Source organism: Protobothrops mucrosquamatus, unplaced genomic scaffold (genome assembly GCF_001527695.2).
Source record: "Protobothrops mucrosquamatus isolate PMUCROS unplaced genomic scaffold, P.Mucros_1.0 scaffold294, whole genome shotgun sequence".
NCBI classification, from domain to species: domain Eukaryota; kingdom Metazoa; phylum Chordata; class Lepidosauria; order Squamata; family Viperidae; genus Protobothrops; species Protobothrops mucrosquamatus.
The window spans coordinates 1,564,238-1,590,571 of NW_015386638.1; the positions used below are offsets into that span (position 1 = coordinate 1,564,238).

The 26,334-nt window shown below is 36.9% G+C and overlaps 2 protein-coding genes across 2 annotated transcripts in view; one reads left to right on the forward strand and one right to left on the reverse strand.

Moving 5' to 3' along the window:
* TSPAN7 (tetraspanin 7) overlaps positions 1 to 20,346 on the reverse strand; it is a 100,675-nt gene extending 80,329 nt beyond the window's left edge. The window contains exon 1 of the mRNA XM_015814916.2: positions 20,214 to 20,346. Within this exon, the coding sequence (XP_015670402.1) occupies positions 20,214 to 20,294 (81 nt within the window). The 5' untranslated portion in view covers positions 20,295 to 20,346. The remainder of the gene's footprint in view (positions 1 to 20,213) is intronic.
* On the forward strand, positions 2,211 to 2,888 carry LOC107286529 (mitochondrial import inner membrane translocase subunit Tim23-like). The gene is given in 1 exon segment (XM_015814917.1): positions 2,211 to 2,888. A coding segment is annotated over 1 exon segment (582 nt). The 3' UTR covers positions 2,793 to 2,888.
* Positions 20,347 to 26,334: the final 5,988 nt, after the last annotated feature.

The following is a 26,334-nucleotide window of genomic DNA, read 5'->3' on the forward strand; positions in this document are numbered from 1 at the left end:
AGAAAGTTTCTCCTTAGTTCTAGATTGCTTCTCTCCTTGATTAGTTTCCACCCGTTGCTTCTTGTCCTGCCTTCAGGCGCTTTGGAGAATAGCTTGACTCCCTCTTCTTTATGGCAACCCCTGAGATATTGGAACACTGCTATCATGTCCCCCCTCGTCCTTCTCTTCATTAAACTAGACATACCCAATTCCAGCAGCCATTCCCTATATGCTTTAGCCTCCAGTCCCCTAATCATCTTTGTTGCTCTTCTCTGTACTCTTTCTAGAGTCTCAATATCTTTTTTACATGTGGTGACCAAAACAAAGTGTATGTGTACACTTTGAGAGCAAGCAACTAAATTTCACTTTTAATGTGTCCCATTGTACCCACAGTAAGAAAATGACAATAAAGGTTATCTATCTGTCTGTCTGTCTATCTAACAAATATGGTTTATTCCTCGCTTAGATGTGAGCAAAGAAGGGAGCTCTAGCTAACTAGTTTGCACACATATGCACAGAGACAATTATTATTGATGTATTAAGAGGAAAATAATTTCATCTTTTCCATCCTTAGACATCTCTCTCTTGAGATGAAACAAAAGGATGATGGATAGGAAACCAACTTGCGATGGTTTTAATTGCTTGTTGGGGGTATTTTATTTTATGAGAGTATGAAAGAGAACTTGGTAAGAAAGAGGGCTATAAGAGGTTAATATCAAAAAATTATTGACATTTGATGTCTTATGCATTGCAAGCATCTGATTAAATATAACAGGTATTAGATATTTGGGGTTGGAAAATTCATCCTATGATTTTTTTAAAAAAAAATATGTAACAAAGAACACTGCAGTATGGGGAGCCTTTTTTAGTCTTGACACTCTTCTGAAGAACGAAGCTGTGCATTTTCCATTCCTAGCATAGCAGTTCTCAGTTGACTTACTATTTAAATCTCTTTAGATCTTTTTCTCCTTGGAGTATACTTTACCACAGTTTCCATTTGCTCAATGGAAACTGCATGCTAGCAATCACTTTTTCAAAGGTTTGTGACACTGTACTTTTTTTAAAACATCTATATTTTTAGTGCAAGCAAAAACCAAGGGCATCCTTAGAAATAAAGCAACTCACAGTAGGACGGAGACTTCAAGTATGATAGCCTAAGAGGTCTTGCAAACCAGTGTTTGCATTGGATTCAGGAAGGTAGACAAAGTGCGTACATAAGGTATCAGTGTAAGTAGCTAACTAGAAGTAAAGAAACTAACAGCAGTCAGACTAATAACCATACATTCAAATCAAAATGATATCATTACTGTATACTCAAAATTCACAGGTTAGTCAAATAAAATGCAACAGAAGGTACTCCATAAATCAACATTAATACACCCAAACTATGGATCACAGAAATCATCATCTGTTGAACTCTTATTTGGTAAATTATACAAATTAAATTGATACAGCTTAGAAGGTATGTGAATGTAGCCACTTCAACCAAGGTTAAATATGTAGTATGAACACAGACAGTAAGAGAAAATACAGAAAGGAAAAAGTAAAACATTTTAATTTGAATCAACAAGGAAGATTCAAATTCTTAGTTAGAGAGTAAGGTGACATTTCTTCATCAATGGCATAAAGAGAAAATGCCTAAGGCCCGAACGAGAGTCTTTGTTTATTAAGCTGCTCACATATTAGATCAAAACATGGAGAAGTTATGATAATAATGCTAAAACTAAAATGGATATTGAGAGCTACCGAAGAAACAGTTAAAGTATCTTTTTAAGGTATAAATGACTTAGGAGATTTTGAAAAGTACTTGCAAAATATAACCAATTGCTACTTTCAATGTATTGGCAAATATTGCTGATATTTGATACACTTTAAATATTTTAAATATAGCTTACCTTTTTAAAATTTGACAGAGATGTTTATTCAATATTGGTAGCCAGTTGACTATCAATAAGGCTGAGAGTCTTTGCATGAGCTGAGTTGAACTCCTACTCCAAAGGAAATGCATGTCCCTTGACAACCAAAGGGAAGGAACAAACTATCCTGTGTGAAACATTGGGCAAAATCTACTTCAGATCTTAAACTAGTACTACTTGGTCAGCTCTCAAAAACAGTAACCGGTTCAGGAGGAAGGTGCGGCGCCAAGTGCAACATGGTGCTGAGGAGGAGGAGGAGGAGAAAGAGAAGGAGGAGGAGGAAGAGCAAGGGCAGCCAGGCCCTCCACCGCCAGCATGGAGGGAGGTGCCAGGAACTTGAAGAGCTCTGGATTCGCCGGCCTCTTCGACGTGGGAGGAGTTGCGGGGCTGGTTATCCCTCTGACTGGAATGAATCCCTTGTCCCCTTATTTAAATATTGACCCTAGATATCTTATACCTACTGGAGCTAATAAAACCAGGAGCAGATTTGAACTGGCGTTCTTTACTGTTGGCAGATGTTGCATTACAGGAGCTGCTTTTGGAGCATTAAATGGCTTGACACAAGGTTTGAAGGAGACACAAAACATGGCTTAGTCCAAACCTAGGAATGTACAGATTTTAAATATGGTGACATGGCAAGGAGCATTGTGGGCAAACACTCTTGGATCTCTAGTGCTGCTGTATAGTGTGTTTGGAATCATTATTGAAAAAACACGAGGTGCAGAAGACGATCTCAACACAGTTGCAGCTGGGACCATGACAGGGATGTTGTATAAAAATACAGGTGGATTGCGTGGGATAGCCAGAGGTGGCATTGCAGGACTCATGCTCACAGGTCTCTATGCACTCTCCAACTGGGAACACATGAGGGGCTCCATGCAACAGCAGTCCCTTTGAGCAGAGCGGAGGAGGAAGCCTCTCTCCATGTAGCACAATCAGACTGGACCCCCTTCATTATAGTACCTAGCAGACACACCCCACTCAAGATCACTGATTCTCGTGGCAACGGCTGGATTTTTTAGCATTCCGCATCCTTCTGGGCAACGGGCGGTAAAAAGCACCATTTTAGCTGCAAAAATGAAGATCTCATCTCCATAAGCATATTCACGTTTGCTCAGTTTGTACACAGAGACCATTGCTTGTTTTGACTGTAATAAAATGTATGTGCTGAAAAACATTAAAAAAAAACCAACAGTAGCCTGTATGCTCTCCATTTTCCATTATAAGGAAATAAGATGGTTTTGCTCTTCATAACAACTTAACTATGATCACAAGAGCAAACCAGGATCAAACAATGTGTTCAGATCCTGGCTGTTTAAAAAAAACATAGTAAAACATATTGTTTCACAGGGAAATATGAGTAGATTAAACAAAGAACTGAAGCTTTTGACTTTCACCTGTGGTATATATAAGAAAGAGTCTGGGAAAGCACCTGTTTATTGGGGTTCATTCATGGTACATGGGACTTTCCCCCCTTTTTATCTGAATCTGTTCTCTCTTATTTCAACAGTTAAGTTCTCCACATGATTAAAATTGTCTCTCATTGTTCAGAAATTAGTTCATTCATTCATTCATTTATATGTTAGTTCATTCATTCCAAGAAGCCACCTAGCTTTTCCTGAATGTTTTCATAATCTTGATACAAACAATTCAATGTTTTTTTCATTCCTCCCCATCACTCAAAAGAATCAGTAGAGGAACAAATAGAGACTTATAGCAGCATACAGTTTTATCCATCCAAAACAGAGGTCCCCACTTCATACAATCCATTGTTTCATTCTTTCCCATTTAAATATTAATTTTCTCCGACCAATACATGAAGTTTGAAAATATTGTATCAACAGCATTTACCTGGCCCTAAAAACCTATAGATAATTTTGGCATAATTTGCCGTTCAAATGTATGCTAGTATCTGTTGTTGGAACTGCAGGTCTATTCCCTACTATTCAAAACATATTTAGATATATAATTTACATTGCAATTGTTTGGATTTGAAATTATAGTTATTCTGAAAAGTTATTCTAAAATCCTCCCATGATAGACAGCCTGAAATGTGATAAAAATGTAGGCTTGAAAATATCACTAACAATTTCATGGAGTAAATTACTCCAAAATGGTTTGAGCAATCAGTTCAAATACCTATCCTGAGATAACTAAAGAAGATTCTTCCCAATAGAAGGCCATCTGTACTGAGGCAAAGACTAAATAATAATACTAAAAACTTAAATTACTACTTAATTACCAGTTCAACTATCAGTTTATTTGTTGCTTGTAGTTTCAGTAGCTCAAGCATGAGAGTCCAAATATCTTGGCATAACATTGAGATACAGGAGTATAAACTGATAAAATGGAAATGTAACAAGTTCTTTTTAGTGAGGTTCANAAAAAAAAAAAAAAAAAAAAAAAAGGTGCCAGAACTCACACATGTCATACAATCCATCTTGCCTACCCTACAAGGCTCCATCCAAAAAAGGTGCCGGAACTCAATTCTGGGCATTCTATGACAAAAAAGCCCTGCATGCTAGAATCCAAAAAGAATCAAGAACAGAGAGATGACCTTAGGAATTCCATGTTTAGGACGAGGCTTTAGCAAAATCATTAAACAAAAATCAGAGTTTTGCCATCCTTGCCCAAAAACAGAAAGTAAAAGTAATACCAAGTCATTTTCAATTTTCCAAATGATATTTCAAGTTAATTTGCAAAAATTAATTTTACAATTAATTCATTGTGCAATCAACTTTCACATTTCAGAGATAAGGCTTAAGACCATTGCTTAAAATAATGCAGATGGTATCTTTCTATTTACAATTTAAAAAGAAAGCAACACAGATAGGAGGTTAATATAGAGGCAAAGCTAAAACCTAAACTTCAGGGTCTGAAAACTAATTTTTAGATGTGTGGATTCAATGTTCACTTTTGGCAATGCATAAAAATGTCTCCCTAACTTGCTGAATAAATTTTAAGAGCAGAAAAATAAGCAGCAGCTCACATTACAAATGAGCATGTCATCTGGTGTGTGTTTGGTTTAAAATGTTTATACAAACAACCCTGTGACCTGCTTTTCCCATGATTGACAAGTGGAGATGGTGCTATAATTGGCTTCAGATCATGCTGTCCAAAGGACAAAATAAATAAATCAAGGATGTTTTTTTCTGGATCTGCTGACACAAGCTAATTTCCAAATCAAACAGATTGTTACATATTAAGTCTCTGCTTAAAGGCACCAATTGGACTTTGATTCTCCATCACATGTAATTATGCCAAAGTGGAACAATTTGGTCTCTCCCCAGTTTTTCCCATGGAGAATATTGCCTAAAGTTGTGATACTGATATTGAACTGGAAGCTTGACCTGCCTTGGAAAGAAATGGAGAATGCATGAAGTAATTAAATAAACAAAATATATCATAATACACACAAAGAACATAAGCAGATGTGTTTAGTTATTATTATGATGGAACAAACAGAATGGACACAGCTGGGTATTTTGAATCAAGAGGGTCTTGAACAAAGAGAAGCAGCAAAACTTGAAATGGAAGGTGCAGGTGATCAGCTATATACAATTACAAACCTCTTCATACTTCATGTTTGCACTGTCAACATTTTGCAGAGATTTTGAAGCAAATAAGATTTTTCTATTTGCATGGTGCAGTTAAGGACTTGGAATGCTACATTGTAATTTAAACCCTTTATAGCAATATACAATAGATGAAAAGTAATACAGAGTTCACGGCAATGTACTCACAATGAAAATGGTATACCTAAATTTATTTAGTGACATAATAACCATCTCAGACCTAAAAGCAGATATGCATTATATTCATATAGAGACAACTATTAAAATGCCATCTCATTTTATTCCATATCTTTATTCCATATATTTTATTCCATTGTTTTGCGAAAACAAAAATGTTTCACATCATTATCAATAGACATGAAAAAAATATTTTCTTGTCATTTTTCTTATCCAGCATATATCTGAATCAGGATTTTATTATGCAGTCTCCTTGCCTCTACTAACTTTCTGAGAGAACATATTGTTTTCATTGGAGACTTTCCTATATTTTCCCAATGCTTCTTACTTTTTTCCTTATCACACACAATTTAATAAGATGAGAATGACAATATAGTTGCACAGTGTCTTTTAATGAGGAGTACCAGCATCTCTCCATTTGGAAACATCTGTAGAAAGAGAAATTTAACAGCTAATCTGACTAGATCCATGGATTACAAATGCCAAATACCAAAATAGAACATAGAATTTATGGATTTCTAAATTTGCCAAGTTAAATTTATTGCTTCTCTGAGGGAGAAAATTCGATTCTACATAATCTAACATGGCTTTATTTTACCTTAATTTTGAAGAGTTCTGAAATACCACAGATAACCAAGAAATCAAACAAATGGATCATAGAACAAATCAATCCAAAATTCTCATCTGAGGCACAAATAACCAGCCTTAAATTATCCTACTTCAGACACATTTGAAAAAGGCTCTAATGCTGGAAAATGTAAGAGAAGAAGAAGGATGACCAGGTAACAAGAGAGATGGATTAAGTACATTTTTTTCAAACACATTTTAATATTCTTTTTATTCCCATTTTTTTTTAAAACAGATGATCATAATATATGTATGTATATGTATTATGTATGTTTTTGCCTTGAGTTGTTTGTAAAAAAATAAAGGTGGGATATAAATAAATACAGTAATAAATAAATAAATGTATAGTTTGATGGTCTGTGATCTTGAAAATTTTAAGAAATGTTGCCGTAGAGATAATCTAAGATATTGGGTTGTTTCATACAGTCTAATTGCTTTCAGTAAAAAAAAAAATCACATCTAAAAAAATGGAATTTAAACTTTTCTGGAATATAAACCAATTTTTTCCAATCTGGAACTGCCAGAAATCATAAAAGAAATCATAAAACGCTACTTTCAGAATAAAGATATTCTTCAAAAGCACTATTGAGGAAAGCATATATATACTCATACATACATAGATACATATATGCTTTCCTCAATAGTGCTTTTGAAGAACGCCTCTCTCACACATACAGCCTTTATTATTTTTGTAAATAACTCAAGGCAGTGAATATATCTCACTGGCTCAAAATTGACTCTAGCCTTCCATCCTTCCAAGGTCGGTAAAATGAGGACCCAGATTGTTGGGGGCAATATACTGGCTCTGTAAACCACTTAGAGAGGGCTGTAAGGCACTGTGAAGCGGTATATAAGTAAGTGCTATTGCTATTGCTAATACTCCTTCCTCCTATTTTCCCCATAACAACCCAGTGAAGTGAGTTGGGGTGAGAGAGTGACTGGCCCAAAGTACCCAACTACCTTTCATGCCTAAAGCACAGACAGACAGACAGACAGACAGACAGAAATATTCAGCATATGTATTATTATATATAAAAATCATATTGAACTCAGTCCTACTTAAACTGTCGCCGACCACATCCCATTAATGCATTGTATGGCTCGTGCACAAAATAGATGACACACACAGAATTTCTATAGTATTTTCATGGTCTATGACTAACATTCAGTCACTCATGTTCTATCTAGTCATAACTTGGCTTGACTATGCAATGTGATCAACATAGAACCATCCTTGAAGATCACTCAGAAGCATTGACTGGCTCAGAATGCAGTGCTGTGGGCAGTTATGAACATACCTCAGTATGCCCATGTGACACCTTGGAACCCATTTCCATAGATTGCACTAGTTGTCAATTTGTTTTTGGGTGTGATCCAAAGTGCTGGTCATGACCTAAAAGTCCTGTGTGGCATACAGCCACGTTTTTTGAGAGACTGCCTATCTCTTGTGGTTCCTGTCTGGCAGATTCAATCTGACAGAGTCATAAAAAACTGGTTGTTCTCCCAGATTAGGGCTAAGGTGACAGGAGTCCCCTCTGATGGATATTAGATATTGATGGCATATTTTCAAGCACCTTTCAGGTTAGCCATCTTATTCTTTTTTCTGTTTCTAGTTGGGGGGTTTTATTTGTTATTTCTTAACACGATGTTTTTATATTGATTGGTATATTTATGGGGTACCCATGTCTTTTGGAGTTGGTCAGCACAAAATTAAACTAAGAGTAAGAATAGTAGCTCTTGAGGACTTTTTTCCTTAATTGCCTTAAAACTGTATGTTTTTATGTTCAACCCTTTCCAAAAATGACCTTGGGGAGAGGTACAACTATGCACAATATGGATCGGGAAACATTTTTTAGTCCTCAGTTAAACTGGAACTTATCTATTTCTGCATATTTTATCCATGAATCACAACGTAATTACTGTTAGAAAACCATTGTTCTTTGAATTACAATGCAGTACATAGACAAGGAAACAGCATATCACAGACTTATAGTAATGCATGTATCAATTTAAACACATTATTTGTAAATGTTATTTACCCAAACTGTGCAATTTTTCGTGTTTGTGCCTTGAATCACTGTTGATCTTAATGACTGCCTTGACAATTCCCTGCCATTTTCTTGACAAGATTTTGGAAGAAGTTTGCCATTGTCTTCCTCTTAGGGCTAAGAGTTACATACCCAAGGTCAACCAGCTGGCTTTACACCTAAGACAGGACTAAAACTCATAGACTACCAGTTTCTAGCTTAGTGCTTAACTACTACACCAAACTGGCTCTCATGCAATGCCTTAGGTCAGGGGTAGGCAATCTTGGCTTTTTTATGACTCGTGGACTTCAACTCCCAGAATTCCCGAGCCAGCATGGCTAAGCATGGAAACCTCTCCCTTTCCCCTCAGCATGGCTGGCTCAGAAATTCTGGGAGTTGAAGTCCATGAGTCATAAAAGAGCCAAGGTTGCTTACCCCTGCCTTAGGTGAAAAGAACTGCATAAAGTATGTTGCAAAGGCATTTTTAACAATATGCAAGCAAAACCTTCTTCAAAAGAAACTCAATGAACTGAACTTGAGATATTTCCAAGTATGAAACACCAAGAACAAGATCATCAATCTGTACATAAATAAAGTTAATTATGGTAACTTTGAGATGGAGTGGTGGGAGCAATATTAGCTCATTAACAGAGAAGTCTCTAAGATGTGGGAATAGAAGTCTACATTTGATTAGTCTTCCTTGTCAACTTCACTGACTTTGTGAAGAACCTTTCCTCTTCATTCATTTTTCCCTGAAACAGAGTGAAATCAATTGTTCTCTCCCATCTACGTACATTTGTTGAAGGAAACGGATTGGTTTTTCAGTCTGCCCAATTGCCACTTTTTTGTTTCTTTCCATTCTCTCTCCATAAACCACTAGAAACCTAATAACACAAGTATGTATCATATCTCTGTCTTATCTCTAGCTCTTTAGAAGTCACATTCACTTCAGCTATGATTATTGCCAACTAAAGGCCTCTCCACATGTAATATTTATGGCAATCTGAGATCAGCATGGGCTTGGTATACTCATAGAGTCAATGTTCTTCATTAACTACCAGCTTAGCTGAAAAGCAGGAGGAAACAGTGAAAATAGGACTGCAGTACTTGTTTTTGTTTGTTAGTTTTTATATCCCATATTTACAGATTTCATGTCTGCGTACATAAAAATTCCTCCCATTTTTCCCACAACAACTTTGTGAAGTTGGTTGGGCTAAAAGAGAGGACTGGCTCAAAATTACTCTGTGAGTTTCCATGGCTAAGAGTTGAACCTGGATCTCTTTGAGTCTACTCCAATACATAAATAATCATTTGGCACTAATTCACACTCTGAATTGGGTAGTTTGGTGAAAATTCTTGTCTTGTCTTACTTCTTGGATCCTCAGCTTAGTTTCCTCCTTATTGGAGCAAGATGTTAGCGTACCATGTTATAATTTCAATTGTGCTTTTTTTAAAAGTTAAAAATATACTTTCAAAAAATGAAATTTTAAGCCTTGACACTAAGCATATTGTGGCATTGTCTATGTTACGTCCCCATTCTGTGAACTGCAGTCCTTAAATATTATCATCAGGCTAAAGGATAAGGATTGAACCAGTTTTGGTTAAGTAATAATAGATGCTTTTTAAATAGTAAATGTACCATTTGGCCTCTGAAAATTATTGTTACTAGACATTTATTTAGCTATAATGGCACTTCATGATGTTATGAAACAGACGAAGCCATGATACCAACCAAGAAGGTCACCATCTATTTATCTGCTTCAATAAGAGAATGCTTAGTCCAGTGATGGCAAACCTTTTAGAGACCGAGTGCCCAAAAACTGGCCCCGCCCTGCTCCATCCCCTGCCCCACCTCCACGCCGCCTGTCCACAGGGCCACTCATCGCCTCCAGGGCCCACCACAGACCGCACAGGCAGCCCATGGCAGTCACGCCCTCTGCCCGCGCCCCGCAGCATCAACTGTGCGGGATGGGGCATGAGAGCAGAGTCTTGTCAACACTGCCTGGCTGCCATGTCCTTGGCTGCGCTGCTCCGCATGGGCCACACTTGGAGGCGACTCCCCTCCACGGGGGCTGCTGGTGAGGAGGGGGTCATGGGGGGAGGCGAGGCTGAGGCAACGGCATGTGTGCCCACAGAGAGGGCTCCGAGTGCTGCCTCTGGCACCCGTGCCATAGGTTCGCCACCACTGGCTTAGTCCATGTAGGTAAATTCACTTCTCAGTCCTGGATATACGATTTTCAAGGGCTCCCTTTTATGGTGTTAATTCAACTGGATATATTTTCTAAATGTATGTCATAGTGCAAGACAATTCCATTTTTAAAATACAAAGGCTGATATTCAAGGGCAAGATAGTATCAAACAAGAACATGAGCAACATTTCATTTTTAAAATGTCAACTATCTAATTTCCTCTTCTGATAGACTTCTAATTTCAAATTCATATAACTTGGAATTACAAAGGCACCTCATGTCATAAATGCTACCAGATATATTCCTAGGTTTAATCATTAATCTTTTGACTTAAACATTTTTAGATGCACTAACAACAAAAACTATACTGAATTGTAACATGAAATCCATAATGTTAGCAAAATTTAATTTAAATATTAAATCTGTGACACAATTGTCTGAAAAATTCATTTCCAGAATTGTTACTAGTGTTTTGGAGTACCATCAAACTACCAGATTCTCATAAATATTACTCTTTTTTAATAAAGAGATTATTAACAGATACCAGAAATCTTTATCCACATCACCCAAAATACTACACGAAACCCTGTGATTCACATTGTCTCCAGTAAATTGTTTTCCAACTGCTGCCCTCATATGTACTTGATAAAATACAAAAGCCCACTGGATTGAATTAAGGATCACAACAAATATTAAATACATTGTTTCTGACCAAATAGAGAAGTCAGGTTACTCCTAAATATAGCAACAGTAGGTGCAATAGTTCTTTTAACATTACAATGCACTCTTGTATATTTACTCAGAAGTCCCAATGTCTTCAGGTAGTACTTCTTGCCTAAACCTTCAGTATTGAAACCGAAGATTATACCAACCACAATAATGCATTATATGTAGCATAGAAACATACATTCAGAATAACGATACAAAGGAGGGTCAGGGCAACAAATACAAGACAATATGAACAGAGCAGAGTTCGCCAGAGTAGCAAGCACGTGGCGTTTGGAAGCAACAGGGCAGGAAGTGAGCGAGCAAGGGGCATTGGCCCCCTGGGGATGCCCCAGAGATGGTGAGGGACTGGCCCCGGCCATGCTCACTCAGTCTGCCGTGACCACTGAAGCCACGCCCTCCCAGTGGGCCACGCCCACCCACGGACACCACAATGCTAATGCAGCCCTGGCACTTTGTGATAAATAAGTGGGTTGCAGTTGGGTTGCAGTTGCACTCAGTCTCTAAAAGGTTTGCCATCACTGATGTAGGATATTTTCATAAACTTATACCCTTTTCTAAAGTTCACAGTATTCATGACTAGTAAATAGCTAGAACATATTCCAGCTTTCAACTCCCATAACTTTTTGTGATTATCTCCATTGTAGTGCCAATTATGTGATAAATGATCCATGAATTGTCACTGGCATATAACTCTTATGTTGTGTATCTTGTAATTCTTAGGTAATAAGAAAAGGAGTAATTCTTAGGTAATAAGAAAAGGAGCCTTTTCTCCAAACAGTAGCAGATATCACTACTTTGAAGCAAAAAGCAAAGACACAAAAGTAATATAACTCCAAAATAAGCTAAATTTAATTTTAAAAAACTCACAAGAATCCTCTCCCCGCAAAGAAATTTATTCAAAACTTCACGAACTAAAATATTATGGTCTTTTATGCCACGGCTGTGCTCAAGATGACCTTCAATATTTCCACTTGTTGAGTTCCCCTTTGCCTGAAAATGACCATTTGCCCCTGCAGTGAATATATTTTGTCAGTGTTTATATCAAGCCCCACAGAAAAAGATATCTATATCAAGTCTCTTTAATTCAGCTTTGCAATGTGCCATATATATTAGCTTCAACAAGACTAACTTCCATATCTTCTATAATATCATTTTGCCCTTTTTTCTTTCCCCTTTCTTTCCTTTTCGTTTTCCTTTCTGTTTTCCTCTTCTCTCACTTTATTTTATTTATATTTGTATTTCCAGTTTATGTAATATCTCCTGTTTATAACTACAGTATAGATTTGCAGAAGCTAACAAATTTTATTTCACTACCAGACATGTGAATTGACTCACACTTGTATGATTAGTGAATTTCCAATCAGATTAAATAAATGATGGCCTACAATACACACGTGCATTCCACAAAAATCCTTAACCTGGAAGGGACCTTGCTCATGAAAGTGAAACAATTTTAAGATGTGTCAGAGAGGGTGTGGTGAATTTTATGAACATTTTGTTGTTCCTTATAAAGATTCACCATTTGGATTGCTGCTCTTTTTTTCCTTCAGATATATTTAGTAGGTATGAAAATATTTGTGAGCAGTTTATAGTATACTAGCTGTACCCGGCCACACGTTGCTGTGGCTCAGTCTGGTTAAATGGAAAAGAAAGAAAAGAGAAAGCGCACGTTTGTGTCACAGGTGTGACATCTATATAATAGTAGGTATATAAAAACACGCGCGTATTCGAATACAATGTTGTGTCAAAATTTCAAAGCAATCGGTGAAGAACTTTCGGAGATTTAAGATTTTGAACAAACGAACATTTACATTTTTATTTATATAGATTAGAGCTTTAATTTCAAGGAAATTCCTATTTTCAGGACTAAAACTGTGGCTATTGATTTATATTTTTGTCGTTCCAGTTGGCCTTTCCTAAAATAAACAATGTAATCTAAAAGTGTAAGACTTTTAGAAATGATGTAACAAAACTCCTGTGACAACAGCCATGAGATTGGTGATCTAGTTAACACAGGTGGTAACAGAAATGAGCACTACTGAATGGTAAGTGAAATCTCATAAAACATGGTTTTATAGATACATCAATCCTCAGCCAACTTCTCTCTCTCTCTCTCTCTTTCTCATACACATATGCAATCTCTCTCTCACACACATACGCAGATTCACCCACAGTTTCTATAAAATCATTCATATTTATATGGATTGAAAAGATTAGCTTTTAATCTCATATTTTAAATACCGCAATGTCTGCATATACTCTACTGTTTAATATTTTTCTAACAAGATTATTTAAATGTTTTATAATGTCATATTATTTGTATCATATGAAAATTAACCATCACATATACTTAATATAGAAAGGGGGGAATAATATTTAACACATTTAAATTTAATGATCTATGTATGATCCAGAAAACCACCTGAAGCTGAATTATGGCTTCTCTTTGGCAAACATTTGTTCAACTCACTCAGACTGCAGGATCAAAAGGTTTTACAGGGTCCTAAATTAAGAAGGAAAACAGGGTAGTAGTGTTAGCTGATCTTCTCAAAAGAATTTGCTGACAGATGTAAAAGCAAAGCTGAGCTGGTGAGCAATACATAGAACAATGTCTGTACACAAAAGTGTTCATTCCAATAACCCAATTAGACATTCAATACTGGAATGATTAATGTTACCAATATGTCAAGACATGCATTACTGTAAGTATAAGGAAAAATTGCTGAACTAATGTACAGTTGTTCTTCTGTAAATAAGACTGACTCAGTAATTTCACTGCAAGTAGTGGACACATCAGAGTTTGTTTCTTTGTTTTTTGTCTGTTACTTTGCAGGACATTTTATGTTTCCGTTTACACAAAATTGTTTGCCAATATTGATAGCTCCAGGGCTTTTTTTTCTCATAGAACGCCCAGAACGGAGTTCCGGCACCTTTTTTGGATGGAACCTTGTAGGGTAGGCAAGGCGGGTTGTATGACGTGTGTGAGTTCTGGCACCTTTTTTTTTTTTTAGAAAAAAAACACTGGATAGCTCTATAAGCTTTTAACCAAGAGCAAGATAGATAGATGGACGGACGGACGGACAGACAGACAGATTTAGTTATAAGAAAAATATTGCTGGAGTAACATGTTTATCTACGTACTAACATACCACATGTAACATACTATCAGTTCATTAATATCATTGGAACCATTTCCTCAAAATATTTTATAATCTATACTGTGCTATCTGTTTAATTATTTGGTTCAGATTTTACCCTGCTTAGGACCCTCAAAGTCACTAATGGACAGGGAAAAAAAATACTACGAGTTACTAGGAAGCTACAGCCAACGTTTAGCCAGTCCATGGAGGCCTCGTACTTAGTTGCAGAGAATTTGTAAGACATAATAGCAGTAAGTATAACAGAGAAGAAAACTGGGCAGTTGAATCAAAAAGACAACAATATATGGATGACCACCCATCAACACTTGTCATTGAATAGTCCCTCACAAATGGCAAGAAAATTCCTTCACTTGCACAGAGAAATATTTACAGTATGATTTTGTTTGCAAAGAGGAAAATAAATAAATAAGCAATCTCCATAGGTGAGGTATAGAATTTAAGAAGTCTATTTAAAATTAGCATGAACAATTCCAAATTCAGTGATGTGCATGACTTGCCCCCAGATTCTACTCGACATGTATAGGTGATAAGTCTTTTGTCTTCTGTTTATTTTCAGTCACCCGTATTCTGACAAATTAAGATCAAGCTTTCAAGTTTGAATTCCAATATTTATTAATATTTTTCTTATCTAAATTGACAGAACTTAAACCTGGATTAAAATGCCATATTAATTTTAATGAAACATTGCCGCCAACCGAATTTGTATTCAATCCAACAAAATTAGTCAGAAGCATAAAACAGATTTCAAAATATTTTCTTTGATGATAATGAAGCTGATCTAAAAGTTTAAGACAAGTTATTTATACTGAAATCCTTAAAACTATGCATCAAGAATACATTTCTGTGTAACTTCATTAAAAGTCCCATAGTGAGAACAAGCAGCATTTGTAAGATTCATTTCTTCATCCCAGAAAAAAATGCCACATTCACACACATGCACGCACCCCCAAAAAGATACTTGTGGCCTCTCCTGTTCAGTATAGTAAAGATTAGGGTTCTCTGCTTGTCTTACTACCAAGCCTGACTTCACAGATGAGGAGTGCAAATGAGGAAACAGCAGATTAGAGACAAACAATGATTACTCAAGAATGAGTTTCTTTACTTATGAAAGTGCCCTTGAGAACCAATAAAACAGCTTAAAGGAACTGAATTTTTGATACTGAAATATTACAATTTTTAATTCAGACTATTATACTATGATTTATCTACATGGGTATATTTTTATAACCTATGTAAATTATAACCAAATTCTTATAAATATAGTGCTCTGTGGTAAAATCACTTATCCAACCAATTTCTAACTTAATGAATGAGCCACACTATTAATTGCTGATATGCAAAACACTGTGGTTTTATGGCACGCCAAGTAATACACATTATACTCTTCAAATATCAAACTGATTTCTGATTAGTTTAATTGTGTTGGGTTTTTTTTCCTTTTCTTTTCAAAATTTCCCAAAAGCTACATTTCTCCCCATGGTTTCCTCAGCTCTGTATTCCCTTACTATCATCCAACTAAATTCTGTGGATACATACCAGGATAGAGGGAGAAATTAGGAGGATTATATGACCTAAATAGGTATGTCATGTATTTGTAAAACTGAGACAGAAAGCATGTAACAGATCTGAATAAAGGGAATTTGATATTGTGGAGTTGATTAATAAATATAAGGATGATATAAGCTTAGTTATGAATGAAAATATTAAAATGTTATTGTTGTTATTATCCTTCTTTTAATATCTAACTCCTATAATTTAGATTATATTTTCATATGAAAAATAGAAATCCACAGGTTGATAATGCGTTGATGTTCTCCTCCTGTGAATGGTAATAAAGATACAGTATAACTGTCTACATCAGTGTTTCTCAACCTTGACCATTTTAAGGCATGTGGACTTCAACTCCCAGAATTCCACAGCCAGCAATTGTCAAGGTTGAGAAACACTGGTCTACATAAATGCAATATAGGAAAATGCTCTGTAAAATAACATGATGGGAACAAGATGAAAGCACAGAAAAAGTAGGCCTTTGGAGACCAAAGAATAAATGAGAATGATTAGAGGGTATCTGCTTAAAACAAGATCTATTTGTTTTCAATATATAGTTTAAGGATAATTCTATTCATATAGTCTAGTGGTAAAGAAATGAATATAAATTTAAAGTCATGATTGGTTTGATTGATTTGTTTATTGTGAAAGACTGAGGGACTTAGTGAAAAATACAAGGGCAGTGAAAAGTTCTGAATTTGAGACATACCGTTTTTGGGTGGAATCAAGTCTAGGATTGGGGGAAGAAATGAAAATGTAGTAAAATAAAATCACATGAAAGAAAAAAGAATAACTCTAGGAACATAAAGAATTCTGAATGAAAAAAATATGAAAGGGTGTACAACTATTTCAACAGAATGAATGGAAACTGTCCTTAAGGAAAGATAATGCAGAAACTACTTGGAACAGAGTGAAAACAATTACATTAAAGAATGCCACAGAAGTGAGTGGAAATACATAATATGAAGAATGAAAAAAGATATTTAGTGGAACAGTGAAATGATGAAATAGAAAAGGCCTTGAATTAAAGGAAATATACTGAGTGCTGTAAAAACTTAAAATGAAAGGCATTATCTGATGTGCACAGAGAGGAAAATACAGTTTCAAAGAATGAATGCAAGAGCACAATTAAAAGTGGCAGAGAAAATGCACAACTTTTTGATGAGAAGAAATATTGTTTGGGAAGTGGGTGAAGAAAGAAGTTATATAAGAAGCCCCAGAAGAAAGAGTGGAATTAAAAATAAATGTGATAAAAGTATTTGGGATAAATGAATTAAGGGAATGCTAGAAAGTTTCTTTAATGGAAATGATAATGGTTGAAGTGTGGGATTGAAATGAATGCTATAAAACAAAGAAAACTGATTTAAAAATGCCTTGACAATATTGGAAAATTGTAAGGTTACAAGTGTAAATGCTACAAAGGGAACAATGTTGAACTATGGATTAGTTTGATTTGAAGTGGATATAAATTATGTTTAGCATGTATATAAAGACTGTGTCTGTGAGCTGATGAGCAGTAACTAAAATTGACTGTCAAAAAGTAGAATCAGTGTGTGTGCCTAGGAAGGTGTTTGGCATAATTGTGATTGAAAGACCAAAAGGTAACAATGAGGAGCATTTGTGCATTAGCAGTGCAGGGTGAATGTAGTCCAGATTTTAGTTCTTTCGCAAGTGATAGAGAAATATGTGAATGTGAAAAAGAACTTGCATTACACATTTATTGATTTAGACAAAATGCATAATAAAATGAATAGGCATGAATTATGGAATATTTTGATCACTATAGACTTGAAGCTCAGCTGGCAAATATGAAAATGTCTGTATATGATGATATACAGTATATAGCAGAGGTCCCCAACCTTTTGGGCACCAGGGACTGGTTCTGTGGTGAAAGGTTTTTCCACAGACCGGAAGGTGCGTGGTTTTGTGTGCTGCCTGCATCTTGCAAATGGGGCTTCGCTTGTTTGTGCAGACCGGTTGCTGGCACGCCACGGACCGGTACTAGTCCACGGACCGGGGGTTGGGAACCCCTGGCATATAGCATGTATGAGAATAAAACATTCACATAGTTAATGGTAAAGAATTTGATAAACATGTCTTTGGTTGTTTAATATATTCGTGGATAATTTAGGGAAATGCTTGTGTGATATTAAAGTTGTTAGTTGGAGACATCAGATAAACGTACATTTTGTATGCAAATGATTCCATGCTAGAGACTGAGAACCCAAGTAATACACAATGAAAGATAGATTGCCTGATGCAATAAGGAATATCTGAAAAACTTTATGTATCAAAGACTATCAGGATAAAAACTATTCCTATATTGGTTAAAAAAGCTCTCTAAGCAGAATTTAAACAAACAAACAAAAGCACTGCATTTTCTCATTGTGCCTGACATTCCATTAGCTTCTTTTGATACATTGAATGGTTAATACCCAAAGTATGTACTGTAAGGATTAAGGTCCGTAATAAACCAAACTGGAACCATTATATTATACTTCCATGATGTATGACCAAAGAGTTCTTAATCAGCAGATCACTGACAAGATCGGATAGACTCTGTATTTGAGTCTGCTGAACAACAGCCCAAGCTGCTAAGAAAATTTCTGTCCCCAGAGGCTATTTGAAAACCCAGAGCTCTTGTTACCAAATACCTCTTTAATGTATTTGGATTACAAACCACAATAATATTTTAATAATAATATTACGTTATTTTGCTAGAATGAAACAGTGGAAGATGCTTTTTCTCCCTCTAGAGCAGCTGCAAGTAAAGCCTGACATGAACTAAAAAAAAAAAAAAACAGCCTTCAAAATAATAAAAGAGGCAATCTATCTACAAATATGTCCACTTGCATATAGTACAGGGGAAAAGCAAGTCTTCTATATTACATGTATCTAAATTCATGATTGTATACATCTATATTATTTTGGATAAGATTAGTTCTAATCCCACTTACTTGGAAATGAAGCAGTATTTCAGTTTAACTGTACTGTGAATCAAAGCATATAATTTATTCCTGTTATTCAGGAACAACGAGGAAAGGGTTTCAATTGTTTATTCTGGGTTAACAGCGCTATTTGAAAACAGGAGACAATCATATGGTAGAATATATTACAAAGCGAAGCCAGAATACAGAAGACATTAATACTCTATTTGATAAACCTTCATATTCCAACAGCTACAATGAAACACCTTTTGTATGAACATCCAGCAATAAAAGTTAATCTGACAAAATAATCCACATGGCAATTATGAAAATATAGCCAATAGAGTGGGTATAAGCAGAAGCAATGGAAGCAGCAAGATTTTTCTTTTGCAAAAGTCATACCTTGCTATTAATTTTCACATTTATTGGGTGTGTATATAGGTTATTTTTTAACCATTTCCAATAAATATTTAAGTTCATATGGATTTTTATTCCTGCAATATCATTTTTTCGTGATCTGTCCACCACATTTCCCTGAGGTACTGGCAGAGAATGCAGAGATCATATGAAAAAAAGAGCTGTAGTTTAAGATCCTGAATAATCTGGATGTTCATGCATGATGCACCAATTGCCTCATTCATAAACACCATAGATCTCTTCATTGGGCAAGACCTGACAGCCAGATCCATCCACTGGGTTGGTTGCAAATCCAAAAGTCATTTTAAGTGGCCCAAATATCCTGAAAGGTACCCAGCTTTCTTAAATTTAAGTATGCAGGTCTTGCAAATATAAAGAGCTTTGTGAAACGCAACGTGAAAGCAGTGCCTTTTTAAAAAATTCACACAGACCTACATTTATACTTCAAAAATCTGGCAATGCCGATCAGCCCCTATGATCATTGATCAAATGAATTACAAATATTTGCTACAATCTTTCAATTCTCCTATCACCGAAGGAAAAGAAGAAATATATACCAAGCCTTCAACTTTCTTCTTTCCCGGGCTGCTTTCATGAAAGGTTATTTTTTTTTTTTAAAAAAGAAGGACGACGGGGTGAGTGAAAATCGGGCACAAACTTCCTATCCCCTCCCCCGTTAATTAAATAGGCGATGATAAACCGGGAACGGACGCTTAGCATGGAGGGGAGCGATATGTTCAGGCAAGCAAACAGGCGTTTGCGCAGCAAAGAGCCGCCGCTGCGGTTCCCATTGCAACGTTCCGTTATCTCCGGCGACGCCAACGCAGACGGCACACAAACCTGCTCGGGGCGAGCCAGGAGGACGAATTGCCACCCCCCAATACCCCCACCCTTTTCACCCTCGCTGGGCTGCTTCCAGCGCGGGGTTTGGGGGCACTCACCCAGAAAACGAAGGAATAGATGATGAGTAAGGTTTTCAGACACGTTATCACGGGTTTGGTCTCCATTCTCCTTGATGCCATAATACTGAAATCCCGGCTGCTGGCTCAGGGCAGGGGAGGGAGTGCGCGCGAGAAAGGGAGGGGAAGGAGGGAAGGAGGGGGCTGCGAGCTCCGTTCGCGCCTCCACCGAACGGCGGATTGGCGCCGCCGGCTCCTCCGCTACCAATATTATCGCGGCCGAGGCGAAAGCTTGGAAGCGGCCGCTCCAGAGTGCTCGTGCACACAGCTACTGGGCCGCCGCCACAGCCTGCCCCGCCTCCTGCCGCCACCGCACACCGCAGCCAGGGCACCATTGTGCGCTCACGCTGGCGGAGAAGGCAGGAGCTAATCGCCCTTCCCCAGCCCTCGGGCCCCCCGCTATCTGGAAGGCAGGGCCAAGGCCGGGAAGAAAGAAACGACAGTCTCCGCTGCCTAGTTGCGTGAAAGGTGCTGAGGCGGGAGGCAAAGGAATACGCGGGAGGGTGGAAAAGGCGGTTGTGCGAATGGCAGGTCCACCGCCGTGGCGCAGTAAAAGAAGGAAGACGTCCCCCGCGAGGATGTCTTAGAGCAGTGTGGACGCGGATGCGGGTGGGGGGGAACCGTTGCAGAGCGTGTTGGCGAAGCAGGCGAGAGGAGGGGGTGCTTATCGCCAGGCTCCTGCTGAAAATGGAGCCGTGCCTGCACTTGAAAAGGTTGCGTGCGCGGTGGGCCTATTCGTGCGCAGCCATGATGGGCGTATGGACCTGAAAAAAGCACTTGAAAAAGATGGGCAGGCCACCACCTCGGTCTCCAGCTGCCTCCCACAGGCTTCCACTTTCAAAAGGGTCCTTGCAACAAGTTGGAAGGCAAGGAGAACAGCTGCCTTCTAGCCAGAGCTCAGCTTTTGTCTGCTTGCTTGTTGTAAATTGAACTGTTTGTATAAATAAGGCCTTTTCCTGGTGAGGTTAAATCTTCACACCTTATTCATAGGCTGATGGTTTACTTCCTAAATAAAAACAAAGGGGATTCAAGCCTCCCTGAATTTCCTGAGCTGAAGCTGCTGCTTCTCCAGTTTGTGAAGTGAGGCAGCTCCTTGGGTGATGAAACAAAAGAATGTGTCAGACAAGACAGTCATAATGTACATGTCACTTCAGAAATAAAAGCAGAACAACATGGCAGAGGAAAAACATGTTCCACTAATGAGAAGATAGCTGGCTGCCACCATGACTGGTGTAACATACCATAGCATCATGAAGTTATACATTTTAAGCAACACAGTTGAATGTATGGTGGGCCTAGTAAAAGTTATGAGAAGCTAAAGTTTCTTCAGATCAGTTAATAATAAGTAATAATATTTCAGGTAATGTCCCAATTAAAAATGGCATAAATTACCTTGAAGCCTGGATGGAATTAACGTTATTGATTTGTGGTTAATGAATAAGTTATTAGTTATTTCAGCTCTTTGTGCTGAACATTAACATTAGCTTATCTGTCATTCAGAAATGAAGGTTTTGACTTTTTAAATGAGCATCTTTTAAATGAAGATCTAATATCCACAAATTTATGTCTGAGTAGTGATAAAAGCTTTTTCATCAATTGTGTAATTAAACAGGAACTAAGGAAAAAGTGCCTTGTATAAAAGAATATGGCAGTAAGGCAATAAGTTGAGCAGCACCATTTGTTTTTGAAACTTTGTGCTTAATCCTTCTATTTCTTATAGATTAGTAGTGATATGCATGGTCACAGGGTTGATTATGGTTGTCAGATGGAAGTGCTATCTGCTTCTTTTAAAAAAAAAGTCTCTGGTAGAGGTTTCCTAGAGTTGTAGAGCATATAAGTTGCATTTGCACATCACTCTAAGCCACGGCAAACACATTTTAGTCTAGCCTGTTATGGGCACCCATCTCATTTGGTTATGGCTCAGTATTCATGCAAGGGTCCCCAAATGGGTTAATCAAACTCAACAGAGTTCAGCTAGCCTGAAACATAAGCACAAGATTACAGTGTTTCATTTTCTAAGAGCTCTTTTGCTCCAAATGTGCTAGAAGCCATCCTCTTGACTGGGTAGCTCTTTTCCTTAATCAAGATATTTGCAAGAAAAAGAAGAAGAAGAAAAGGGGGGAATGAGACATTTTGAACCAACACTAAATGATTTGTAAAAAGTTTTGTCTTAAGAACTGTTTTCATTGATGTTTGTGATCAGAGCCTCTAATCTGCCTAAGAATAAGGCTCAAAATCTCATTTGTACTTTTGTTTGAATCTAGAATTGATCCTGTTTGCTTATTTCTCTACTTTGTGTGTGAGTTGGGCAGCCATATGAATCTAATAAACAAACAAGCAAATAAATATAGTCCAGAAATACTTGACTCAAAACCTGACTGTCCTTTGTGAAAAACAGAAGATTCCACTTCTTAAAGGCTTGTTAATGTTTTTATTATATGTTAATGTTTTACAGCAAAATGATGGGGGGGGGGGAGACTATCTTAACCAGGCATGTCCAACCTGTGGCCCAAGGTTGCATGCAGCCCTGGGCAGCTAGCAATGCAGCCCCACAAGATATAATAAAAAATATTTTTAAAAACGTTATTTATATATTAACTTTATTATATATTTTATTTGCAGCCCAATAGACAACTCCACTTCACTTAATGCAGCGGAGGCAAGCCAAAATGTTGGACACCCATGATCTCATGTCTATGAGGAGTCTTATATATTTTAATCAAAATAATTTCAAGCTGTTCCACATGGCAGTCTTAAGCTGCTTGTTTCCCATGCTGAACCCACTTGAGATACTGGTTTAAAATAACTGCTTAGACTGACATCTGTTTTTCAGCTTTGGCAATGATGCTAGCCAGGTGTTCTGTTTAGATGGCAGTTTAACTAGAGCAGGGTTGTCAAACTGGCGGCCCACGGGCCGGATGCGTCATACACAGACCACGCCCACCCCGGCTCCGCAAAGGCAAAAAAGTTGCAATTCGTCACAAGACACAATCAAGTTTGACACCCATGAACCAGAGTCCCAACTGTGAATTCCTCTGCTTCTTTCCCCCTCCCATCCCTCTTCAGCCATTTTTTTTATGAGCAAGTCTTTGAAGATATGTGATTTCTACTGACTTTCTTCACATCTGATGTAGTCCCTTCCTGTTCCACAAGTCTGTCAGCTGGATAGTAGGTGAAAACAGGCAGGTGTTTCAATGGCTGATAGGGGAAACTGGTAGAACTGATCAATTTCATTTCGTTCAGAAATAAAGGTTTGCCATTATAGTAGGAAATATTTTAAAGTCCAGCCTTTCACCAATGGACTATTAAAAATAAGCCAGCATTTCAAAGATCTACTGCCCTGGAAAAAGAACTAGGGTTATTCTCACAACACACACTAGCCAACTGAGATAAAGGCATTTGCCAACAAGTACAGCAGGCAGATGATACAATGTTGTCCTGGCAGCAGTGAGTAAATGGAGCTTATCTTTGTGGTGGGCTGGAGGTGGGTTGAGGATGGCATCAATACATGAGCTAAAGAAATGGTTTGTCCTCACCAAGACAAGCAGGATATACAGTATGGGGATACCCTTCAGAGCATGTTTGTCAAAATATAACACATTTAGAAATAAGAACAGAAATAGTATATTTAGAAGCCTAATCTTACATTAAAGGTAGAGTGGAGATTTGTTTCAGTGATTAAAAGATATTAAATATTGATAGCTGGCTTAGGAAATTGGGTCAAAAACTTAACACATTTCATTTTTGAATGATGAACTTCAAATGCATTATGCGTTACAGAAATAATAAATGAATGTAATTGTAGAATGCCAAGCGGAGACTATCAAATTTCATATCACACTAAAATACAATTTAATACAATTAAATGTATCTTTGGAAATAAATTTGCACAGCATGTCTTTTTCTTTTACATGTATCCTGTTTGATATACAATAGAGTACTAAACTAACTGGATACTTTAAAATAAATCTTGGCTTCTGTTTGATCCTATACATGAGCATAGAATCAAATATGTGTGAGATGTGCCTTAAACTGGCACAGAGATAATGGATTGCTATGCTTTAAAATAAATTATTACTATTGAATACTTCTTTGATATTGTCCTACATTTACTTTTAAGAATGCGCAAAAGTAAAATGAAATGCCCTTCATTTTTCTTTGCTTTGAATGGCAAGAGAAGTGTTTTTTGTTTTGCTTTTTTGCCTTTCAGTCCTTTATGGAGCCAAGGCATTATTTCTACCTCACAAATTCATTTTCTGTGAATGAAGTGAAGCAACGCAGCTGTCTTGCTTGACTGCTTCAGAAGCACAGGGACTATTTCATTTCACAGTTCTTCATCAGTGGGATGCTTCTCCTGAAGCGTCATTGAAGCAAAGTGCCTCTTCGAAGTTCTCCATACATTTATTTACTGTATTTAATGTACAGCACAAATTTTAATAGCCTGAAGCCTCTCCGTGTGTTAGACTTCAGTTCACTGATTCCTATCTGTCTTGGGCAACTTGGCTAATACCATGGGACTCAGAGCTGTTGTTCAAAATATGTTGAGCAAAAGAGGCTCTCAACAAAATTTCTGTATTGTAATGTTCAGGGGTAGTTACCAGCTTTTTTTTTTTTTGTTATTCAAGCCCATTATAGGAATGGAGTGCAGTTTAATGCAATAATATTTAAATCAAATTTCAAAAAATATAACTTAAATACATTTCAAATTGGTATACACTTTTTGTACCTTGTGTTAGTTTTTACGCCAAAATCTTATAAATGTTCTAGTCAGAAGGACATGGTTACAACTAGAAATATTTCAGAAAGGGAAAATACATTATTGAGATTAATATTGCAGTCTGCTTTTCTGTACTAGAAGCTGCTATTTTCTCTTCACTATTGTCAGAAATATTTTACCTTATCTACACACTTGCATAAAAGCATACTATGGTTTAATGGATGTTCTGAGCCACCTATAATAATGAAATAAAACACTTATTGTATATATGCATTTATTGGATGTATAATACAAAAAATTCAGTAGGCGATAGCACTTGGCTGACATCATCAGCCTGACATGTTCAACAGAGTTTGGCTGTAGTATTTTGGGTATGAGGTTGTCAGGGAATACCAGGCTTATAGGTTAGATTGAGTGGATGAAAAAACATACAATAACAAATACAGGTAGTCCCTATTTAGCAACTATTCACAGTTACAATGATGATGAAAAAGTTATGACCTTTGCAGGTCTGTAAAGCAAAGCTGAAATAAGATGAAAAGCACAGTCATTGTTTCACTGTTTTGCTTAATAAGTGAGCTGCTAAACCCAATTGTGATCACTAAACAAGGACTACAGTACCTGCAATATTTCCATATTGCTGCAAACTTACCAAAAATGAAGCTTGTCTAGAAGAAGGCTTTAAAACTAATTGCTTCTCAGTTATTATTTCCCTCATTAAAAAACTTCATATTAACCTATTTAACTTAATCAGATATAGATTACGTGGCTTTAAATTAAATATACTGTATTTGCATTAACCTTTCCACCATTTTACAGTTCTCTAAATCTCCCTTTTACTAAAGAATAGTGTTGATGCTCCTTTCTCAGGCTGGAAAATGGAATAAACATTCTGGTAGAAAGCAATGCGAAGCCCTTTTGTTGCCAAGAAAACCGGATGGGTACAATCAGCAGGAATGGAACTCGATTAAAATACATTTTTATCTTGGACTAAACTTACCTTGAATCTGTCAAGTTCTTTCTTCTTTCCTGTTCTCTATTCCATGTTCTTTTTTCTCTCTGAATTTCCCTATTAAACATTTCTTAATTTTCAGGCATATAAACATTCCTACTCCCTTTGTTTTATGAGCAGTGGTCAGAATAGACCAGTTCATTACATTAAGATGCTGTGTGAAACCTGCTATGTTTACCTTGGGATAAGAATGTCATTGACATCAAGGCATGCTGTGTCAGCTTATTCAAAAGTAAGGTATAGCTTTTTCTGGAAATTGAATTAATAGTAGTAGTTATATGCTAAAGCTTATATTCCTCCCACATAGCTGGGAATCTTGTCTATTATTCTGACAACCCAGAAAAAGATTGCTTATACTGGTTTTCATGCCAGCA